We start from the raw sequence: 9,372 nt of genomic DNA on the forward strand, positions 1-9,372 counted from the left end.
AATCTTTAGGGGTGCCTGAGTGGCTCAGTTGGTTAAACACCTGACTTTTGCTCAGGTCATGATCTCCTGGTTCGTAGGTTCGAGCCCTGCATGGGGATCTGTGCTGACAGCTCAGAGCCTAAAGCTTGCTTTGCTTTGGACTCTGTGTCTCCCTCTCTCTGCAACGCCCCCCCCCCCCCGCCTCCGCTCGCATTCTGTCTCTCTCTCAAAAATAAATCAATATTTTTTTAATTAAAAAAAAGATAAAATCTTTAAAACAAATCATTGGACACTTGGTTTCAGAAGGGTTAGAGATTGGTCATCGGTATGAAAAAAAAAAACCCATATATTTGGGGTCAGATGCATCAGGAGTGAAAAGCAGCACATAATCCGTATCCAGGTGAACTCTTCCCAAAAAACTTCTTTTTTTTTTTTTTCTTTTTTTTTTTTCAATGTTTATTTATTTTGGGGACAGAGAGAGACAGAGCATGAACGGGGGAGGGGCAGAGAGAGAGGGAGACACAGAATCGGAAACAGGCTCCAGGCTCTGAGCCATCAGCCCAGAGCCTGACGCGGGGCTCGAACTCACGGACCGCGAGATCGTGACCTGGCTGAAGTCGGACGCTTAACCGACTGCGCCACCCAGGCGCCCCAAAACTTCTATTGCAGAGAAGGCTATTAAGCCATCTGGCAGATCAGATGACCTCACAGAGCTCAGCATCAGCCTCCCTGGTCCTGGCACAATGGAGTCATGAACAAAGTGGCCATGGAGGGCTAGGCATGGATGTGCCCCAGCAAAGCTCAGCCAGCTGTGGCACTGGTAACCCTCCCCCACCAACGTTGCACGCTTCCTAGGAAGACCACCCAAATACCTGGTGGCCTGAGAATCACCTTGGACTCCTTCCATCACGAATGGAGCGATGACTTCTTCCTGCCTAGAATATTTAAATCCGGGTTGCTATTTGGTTGCCTTGCCTTATCCACTCCTGCCAACAGCCGCATCTATGTACCCGCTGAATGGCCCTATTCACCATCATGTTCACTGTCACACAATATTGCTTCTGATCAAGGAGCTCCGTTTATTAGGAAGTCGGTGGGTGGGTCAGTGCACCCCGTCACCCCTACCCAGCTAGCTTCACAGAACAGAGGTACGGCCTGTTTGGGGCTGGAATACAGCGCCAGGTTGGAGACAACATCCTCCAGGTGGAGGGGGGCTGTCCTACAGGATGGGTAAACACTCTGAACCAGGGGCGCCTCCATGATGCCAGATGACACACACCCAGGAGCCCTAAGGTATCACTTCTCAAGATCACACCCAGTGACTCATTCTTTAAACGTTGGCTTCCTCTTCCTGTCCGGCTGAACTCTGCTGTTTGGGGGAACTTTCTGTTTCCACCAGAGAGGACAACGTAGTGAATTGTGAGTGGAGGCCTCTCCTGAACTATTTGGGGGGGGGGGGGGGGACCTCAGGAGCGCCACTGTGGGGTCAGGCAAAGATTGGGGCAGGGAGCAGGAAAGAGCTGCCTCTGCACCGGGGGCCAAGGAGGTGTGTGAGTGGAGCCTGGGGACCACCCTGGAGGACCTCCAACTGGCACCGTGTCCTGACTCCTTAGGCAGGGCCTGATGCCAGGCTCACAGAGACCCCTTCCCCTATGCAGACCACAGAAGGACAGAGAGGGTCTGTGCCTACCCCCTCCGCAGGGGCACAAAGGCGGGCATGCAAGCTCCACATCCCTCCCCCACCATCCCATGCGCCCCCCCCCCCCACTTCTGCAGCGCTCACGGCGTCCAGCGCACCCCCCCCCCAGTCCCTCCCACCTCCGTAGGGCACGCAGCCTGCTAGACAGGGCTCCCGGACCCCTCCCGACCACCCCACCCGGTCGCGACTCGCGCGGGCTGGGTCTCAAAGCCTCCTTGGTTGTCCGCCTGGAAGGCACCCAGCGGCAGCAGCGCCGGGTTAGCTCGGAGTCGCGCACCAACCGCAGCCGCCACCCAGGCCCCGCCCAGAGGCAGCCGCGAGCAAGGCCGCGCCAGGGACGACTGCGGAGCGCGGTGAGTGAGCCGGGCCAGTAGGGAGGGTCCCAGGCGTCCCGGGCCCCGCCCCGCCCCTACCCCGGGCGGGCACCCCGACCTTCAGCTCCTGCTTGCTTCTGGACTCTGTGGCTCAGTTTCAGGGCCCCAGAGCCTCCCTGAGAAAGGACCCCGGGCCCCTTCCTTGCGCCGGGCCTCGGGCACACCAGCTCCTCGGACCCCTCCCTTCTTGCGGGAATCATGAATCGGACGCCCCCAGCAGCATCCCTCTCCCTCCCCCCCCCCCCCCCAGCCCCCGGCCCGGTCCTCCTCGAGCTTCCCTGCCCCTCCCTCTCTCCGGGAGCCAGGAATGCAGGCCAAAAATATCTCTCAGCTCCAGACCTGGGAGGCTCGGCTTGCGAGCACATCTGAGCGGATGAAAACCCAGGAGTGTGAGCTTTGATTGCTTTTTGCGTCAGGAATCTGGGCCTCCAGCCTAGGCGTCATTTGGAACCTGGGAGTCCCGTGCTCCGACTCCCACCGCCCGAGATCCAGACATTTTGCTGTCAACATCCCTCCCCCCACCCCCATCGACTGTGAGCTGGGACCCAGGAGTCCCGTCCACCAATGGGCGAGTCCCAGCGTAAATGAGGATTTGGGGACCCAGGAGTCGCGGACCTCAGCCCAGCTCTTAAAGCCTAGGGATCGGCTCTTTCAGGGACCCTGGCCCACAGACCCCATCAAACTGACAGGCCCGGTGCCCCCACCCACCGCGACCCAGATGTCCAAGATTGCATCCGGCCTGGAAGAGCCAGACTGCAGCAGGCGACGAGGGGAGGGGGCCGGAAGGGAGAGGGAGAATTGAGGGAGGTGATACCGGGGTGGGGACCTGGGCTGGGGGCTCCGTCCAAAACAGACGCCAAACAGACGGGTTGCCATGGCAACGGCCTTCCCGGGCCTCCCCTGGAGACTGCGCTAGGGCCGAGTCGGGGAGGGCAGCCCCCAGGAGCCCCCACACCGCCAGCTGTTGTATCTTCCTGTTTTGTCACCACGGCAACAGTGACCTCAGCCCTCCACCCCGCCCCCCCACCCCCTCCGCACTGGCGGGGCGGGAGAGCCCAGGTCCATTTCTCCCGGGGAGGGGCGTGGTCTTTTCTCGGCTCCGCCTCAGGGGCGGGCCTGGGATACCCCCGGCTCAGGGAGTCCCTTTTCTCAGCCCTGGCCCCGCGCTCGCGCCGGGTCCCCGGCCCCGCCCCCGCCCCGGCCCCGCCCCCGCCCACCAACCCCACCCAGTTAGCAAACGCTTCCAGTCTGCAGCTGTCGCCTCTGTCTCAGCAGCAGCCGCCACAGCCCGAGAGGTGAGGCTGCGGGGACCCCCCCGGCGCGGACGCTGCGGTCAGGATTCCTGGGTGCAGAGGGAGGGAAGGGCTGGGGTTCCGAGTGTCTGAGTGTCCAGAAAGACTGGGTCATGGATCAGGACTCGGATTCTGGAGAGGACAGGGCTTCAGACCTGCACTCACATGTCATCTATCTGAGGGAGGAGGGGCTGGGGGCAGGACTCCTGGGTCTGAGAGAGGAGGGGGCTGGGGGTCTGGACTTCTGGGTCTGAGGGAGGAGGGGCTGGGGGTCAGGACTCCAGGGTCTGAGGGAGGCAGGGCTGGGGGTCTGGACTCCTGGGTCTGAGGGAGGCAGGGCTGGGGGTCTGGACTCCTGGGTCTGAGGGAGGAGGGGCTGGGGGTCTGGGCTCCTGGGTCTGAGGGAGGAGGGGCTGGGGGCAGGACTCCTGGGTCTGAGGGAAGAGGAGCTCGGTGGGTCTGAGGGAGGAGGGGGCTGGGGGTCTGGACTCCTGGGTCTGAGGGAGGAGGGGGCTGAGGGTCTGGACTCCTGGGTCTGAGAGAGGAGGGGGTTGGGGTTCAGGACTTCTGGGTCTGAGAGAGGAGGGGGCTGGGGGTCTGGACTCCTGGGTCTGAGGGAGGAGGGCTGGGGGTCTGAAATCCTGGGTCTGAGGAGGAGGGATGGGGACTCCTAAGTGCCCTGGTTGAAGGGGGCTAAAATCTAGCAAGAGGAGGTCTTCACGAGAGGAGGCGCTTGGAGTTGGGAGCTTGGGTTTGAGAAAGAGAGGGGTCTTCCCTGCTCCCCACCCCTCCATTCCGAAGACAGAATTCGAACTTCGGGCCAGACAGGCGGTGGGCTGAGGTCCAGCACCGTGCTCGCAAAGGCGAAGACGAAGCTGGGAAGCTGGTGTCCTAGGCTGGGAGAAGCCAAGGCTGAGGCCAGAGGCCTTGGGTTGCTGAGAGTGGAGGCTGGGGTTCAGGGACGCGATTCTGTGCGGGTGATGGGGTGTGGTGTTTGGCGTGGAGGTGGAGAAAGCGTGGGGCGTGGCCGGGGGAGTCCTAAACTGCGCCCAGAAGGCGAAGGGGTGTTTCCTCTCCCTCCGCCTGTCTTCGGAGATGCATTCCTGAGTTCTGACCTCAGGCGGCGGCTGGAGGCGCGGAGGGTGGAGAAGGACCCCCCCTCCCCTCCGGGTGGTCCCTGCACCACCCCCCCTCCTTCCTTGGGGCACTTCTGGATTTGTGGCGCGCCCTGTTTCTCCTTCCCCGCTCGGGACCCGACAGTACCCGCTTCCCAGGGCGCCCCAGCGCAGGCCAGCCCTGACTTCCTCCTAACGGGTTCTCGGAGGGCGTGGCGGGGAGCTGGAGGCGGCCGCCTCCCGCCTAGCACCTCCCAGGTGGCCCCGGAGGCCCAGCCCCCGCAGGGAGACCTGACTTCCGAGGGTCGGTGGGAGGTGTGGCTACTAATCTCTGGACTGGATTCCAACAGTGTGGTTTCCAGCTTCGAGGTTGGGGTGGGGTGGGGGGGTGGGGTTCCCCTAGGCAAACCCGGGGGTCTCTTCTTGGGGTCCAGGCTCCCAGTCCATGCTCTAGGGACCCAGGACTCACATTTTGGAGGCCCCAGAAATTCAGGCTTCGGGCCTCCCTTCCTGGGACCTGGAGTTTGGACTCGCGCCCCACCCCCCTCCCCGGAATCCACAAGTGGGGCGGCGATCCCGGAGGCCGGCGCGGGGCGGAGGTCCCAGCACCGCCCCCTGGTCCCCGGCACATTCCAGATGGCTGGGCTGACTTGAAGCCCTTATAAGGCACGGAGACGCTGCGCCTGGCCAGGCCGCCCGCCCCCGCAGCCACCGCCCAGGGCCCTCCCGCCGGCCGGGCCCGCGACTTTCTTGGGCTGGGGCGAGGTTAAGATCACTCACACCCACGCCGGCCCGCGCGCGGGGCGTGCACTTTCACCGGGTTCCTTCCACTTCGCTTCTGCAGTTTGGGGACTTGGGGACGGGGCAGGGGTGGGGCTTCCCTGGGGTCACCGCCGGGACCTCTCCCGGCCCGAGGCCAAATCCCCGCCCTGGCTGGGAGGGCGCCGAGGCTGCGGAGGCTGGCGGCGCGTTCTGGGCGAGCTGGTCGCCTGGGTCCCGGGAGGGGCGGAGCGGGGGCTGGGTTGGGCGCGGACTCTCCCTCCCTCCCTCCAGTGCTCTGACTGGCCTTTTCCAGGTGTCTGACCTAATCCACCTCGAGAGCCGGATCTTTCTGCGTCTGGGTCCTCCGCAAAGACTGCTGGTGAGTGGGAGCCGGGACGCCCCGTGTCTGAGGGAGGAGGGGCTGGGGGCCCAGCCTCCTTGGGTCTGAGGGCAGAGGGGGCTTCCCGCCCAGACTTTTGTGTCGGAGGGAGGAGCATCTGGGGGCCTGGACTCCTGGGTCCGAGAGAAGGACCTGGGAGCTTGGTTTCCAAGGAAGGAGACCCAGACACCTGTGTACCCGAGGGAGAAGTGTGCCCAGGAGCTGGGCTCCTGCGCCCTCGGGGCCTCTCCTAGGTTCAGTTAGGTAAGGTTAAAGCCTGTTCTACTGCCTGACCCTGGAAGGAGGAAGTTTTATTTCCCTGTGGCTGAGAGAGGCCTTCTGAAATTGTAGGGTGGAAGCTGAGAGATTAGAGGTTTTAGGACCTGGGGGAGGATTTGGACACCTGGTCCCCAGTAGGCTGGACGCTCTCTATTCCTGAGGGTCTGTAGGACAAGGAGACAGAAGGTTCTGGAGGGACAGAAGAAGGAAGTGGATTTCCCAAACCACAGGTGTCTGGTGAGCCCAAGGCTGAAGGCCCGGAGTCCTGGGGTCTGAAGCTGTGTAACAGGACGTGAGAGGCCTGGAGGTTTCCGTGGAAGGGGCTGGGTCGCGGAGAGCCAAGCTTCTTGGCGCCCTAGGGAATTTGGAGGTTGGACTCCACGTGCGGGAGGGGCCGAGGCAGGCGGAAGCTCGGCGTCCCTGGGTGAGGTACTCCACACCCAAATCCCAGGTGGGATTCAGACTGAGGGCCCAGACTCTTGATCTCCGAGGTGAGAGGGCGTGCGTGCTGTGGAGAGCTCAGGTCCAGTTCCAGAGACAGGTCGGGGGGGGGGGGGGGGGCGGGGGCAGAGGCTCTGATCACCTGTGATCACCTGTGAGTCCCAGAGAACGTTCTCACCCGGGGAGGCTGGAAATGCCTGCAGGGTGATAGAAGGAAGGCTCCACCCGGGGGAGTGGAGCCCTGGGTACCCAGAGGGAGGAGGTGGAGCCCAGTGAAGAGGTCAGAACCTCTTGTTCTGACGTGTGGTCGGGGAAGTTTTTGAGTGGCTGGGAGGCTGAGTCCCTGGGGGAAGGAGGGCAGTTTTGAGAGTCTGGGGTGGTTTCACGGTAGTTGGGTTGCAGAGAGAGGGAAGCAGAGACAGCGGCCCAGACTCCTGGGTTCTGCCACAGGACGTGGGAAACCCCAGTCAGGACGGAGGAGGGGGCTGGCACTTGGGTGACCAACTCAGCCCCTTAGGCCTGCCGCATCTCCCCCCTCCGCCAGCTTGAGTCCTTTGTCCCCAGGGGTGGAAGGGCCGAGGGCCTGGGTTCCCACATCTGGAACCTTCTTAGGACTCTTCCTTTGCCCTCTTCCCAGCCATGCCGGTGACCGTGACCCGCACGACCGTCACCACCACCATGTCGTCCTCCTCAGGCCTGGGCTCCCCAACCATCGTGGGGTCCCCTAGGGCGCTGACCCAGCCCCTGGGCCTCCTCCGCCTGCTGCAGCTGGTGTCCACCTGCGTGGCCTTCTCACTGGTGGCCAGTGTGGGTGCTTGGACGGGGTCCATGGGTAACTGGTCCATGTTCACGTGGTGCTTCTGCTTCTCCGTGACCCTCATCATCCTCATAGTCGAGTTGGGCGGGCTCCAGGCCCGCTTCCCCCTGTCCTGGCGAAACTTCCCCATCACCTACGCCTGCTACGCCGCCCTCTTCTGCCTGTCGGCCTCCATCATCTACCCCACCACCTACGTCCAGTTCTTGTCTCACGGCCGCTCCCGGGACCACGCCATCGCCGCCACCGCCTTCTCCTGCATCGCCTGCGTGGCTTATGCCACCGAAGTGGCCTGGACCCGGGCCCGGCCCGGGGAGATCACCGGATACATGGCCACCGTGCCGGGCCTGCTCAAGGTGCTGGAGACCTTCGTGGCCTGTGTCATCTTTGCCTTCATCAGCAGCCCGCACCTGTACCAGCACCAGCCGGCGCTGGAGTGGTGCGTGGCCGTGTACTCGATCTGCTTCATCCTGGCGGCCGTGGCCATCCTGCTGAACCTGGGTGACTGCACCAACGTGCTGCCCATCTCCTTCCCCAGCTTCCTGTCCGGGCTGGCCCTGCTGTCGGTCCTCCTGTATGCCACTGCCCTGGTTCTCTGGCCGCTCTACCAGTTCGACGAGAAGTACGGCGGCCAACCGCGGCGCTCAAGGGATGTGAACTGCGGCGACAGGCACACCTTCTACGTGTGCACCTGGGACCGCCGGCTGGCCGTGGCCATCCTGACGGCCATCAACCTGCTGGCTTACGTGGCTGACCTCGTGTACTCGGCCCGCCTGGTTTTTGTTCGGGTGTGAGGCTCCGGCCGGGGGCTCTTGACTCCCCCCTTGTGCCCAGGTTCTCACTTCCTCTTCCGGGCTCCCTGTCTTCCACCTTTCTCCTGTCCTTCCCAACTCCCCTTGCTCTTTTCCGTTTCTTTCGCTTCTGGGCTCCTCTCTCCTTCCCTTCCTGTTTTGTTTGGTTGCCCGTATCCTGTTTGGCCCATTTGCCCTTCTGTTTTCATGGTCTTCTTTTCTGACCTGTTCTGCCTCTCCTGGCTCTTTTCTGGTCCTCTCATTTTCTCGTCTGCCTGTGTCTTAGCCACCCCTTCCCGTTTTCTTTCTTCCAATTTCCTCGGGAGCTCCAAGACTCCTTCTTCTCTACCCCCACCTCCAAAGGTGCTGAGCTCCACCTGTCCCACACCTCTCTCTGCAGCTGTTAATACCCCTGGCCTCCCCGAGGGGCCTCATTGCCAAAGCATGCCTGCCCGCCCTGGCCGTGCCTTGTTGGTGTGTACGTGTGTGTTTGGGGGAGAGGGGGGGAGGGTAGCTAGGGATTGGGCTCCCTTTCTCCCAGGGGAGGGGGGTGTACCGTACAGGTCCCCTTTAAGTTAAAAAAAAAAAAAATCTCTGGAGGCCAAAGGTTTTCCAGTGGGTATAACGCTTAACCCACAGACAGACCCCGGGTCCCTGGGTCCTGCTCGGCACCCAGCCTCGCCTGAGACTGCCTCCAGAGTTTTTGCCAGGCTTACTAAGAATCCACTGCCTAGAGGCCATCTTAAAGGAAGTCAAGGGTGAACGTTTTCCAGCCCGACTGCTCTCTGCGTTATCGAAAACCCGTCGGAAGTATTTGTGAGGGGCAGCGATGTGGCCCTCCAGCCTTAGTGTTAAAAATAGCCCGTCCTGCCTTTGCTGGGAGAAAAAAAATGGCCACTGCCTGCCTTAACGGCAACGCTAGCCTGGGTTTGTTTGTTTGTTTTCCTTTCCGCTTCCTGGTTATGGGGGCAAAACTTACATTGAGTGGCCCTATTCTAAAAGGGGAAGTTGCTTTTCAATTTCTTTTTCTTGAGGGGGGGGCGGGGTTGCTGTTGCCTTAGAGGGATTGCATTACTTGGAGTGTGGTGCACACACACATACACACACACACAGGTGTGTTTCTGTGTGTTAGTCGCTTCCTGTAGCTGCTTCCTTGCTTCTCTGGGACTCACATGCATAACGTCATATATATAAATGTATAAATATGTATTTTATTTTTTTTTTAATTCCCTGGAGCTTCTGGTCCCCATGGGTCCCTTCTGTCAACCACAGAGGGAAGACTTGTCCGTTGCCCTATTCCCACATCCGTAATTTTTTTTTTTTACATCAATATAAAGATAAAAGAAAAAAATTGTGCTTGCTTTATTACTGGGGAGGGCTCCAGGAGAGAGGGCAAGGACTAGATTCTTAGGACTGGTGGGAAAAGTGGACAACTTTAATGTTTATT

The 9,372-nt window shown here is 61.2% G+C and overlaps 1 protein-coding gene across 2 annotated transcripts; it reads left to right on the forward strand.

Annotated features, from left to right (window-relative positions):
* The first annotated feature begins 1,841 nt into the window (after positions 1-1,841).
* Positions 1,842-9,131, forward strand: MYADM (myeloid associated differentiation marker). Of its 2 annotated transcripts, none has more exons than XM_086690631.1 (3): positions 1,842-2,031; positions 5,535-5,600; positions 6,958-9,131. In XM_086690631.1, exon 3 carries the CDS (start codon positions 6,960-6,962, stop codon positions 7,926-7,928), a length of 969 nt encoding a protein of 322 aa, XP_086546757.1. In that variant the 5' UTR covers positions 1,842-2,031; positions 5,535-5,600; positions 6,958-6,959; the 3' UTR covers positions 7,929-9,131. The 2 variants fall into 2 exon arrangements, with proteins under 2 accessions (XP_086546757.1, XP_086546756.1); XM_086690630.1 differs by lacking the exon at positions 1,842-2,031 and adding an exon at positions 3,245-3,347.
* The last annotated feature ends 241 nt before the right edge of the window (positions 9,132-9,372 follow it).

Source organism: Puma concolor, chromosome E2 (genome assembly GCF_028749965.1).
Source record: "Puma concolor isolate L17-30 chromosome E2, mPumCon1.1.hap2, whole genome shotgun sequence".
Taxonomy (NCBI): domain Eukaryota; kingdom Metazoa; phylum Chordata; class Mammalia; order Carnivora; family Felidae; genus Puma; species Puma concolor.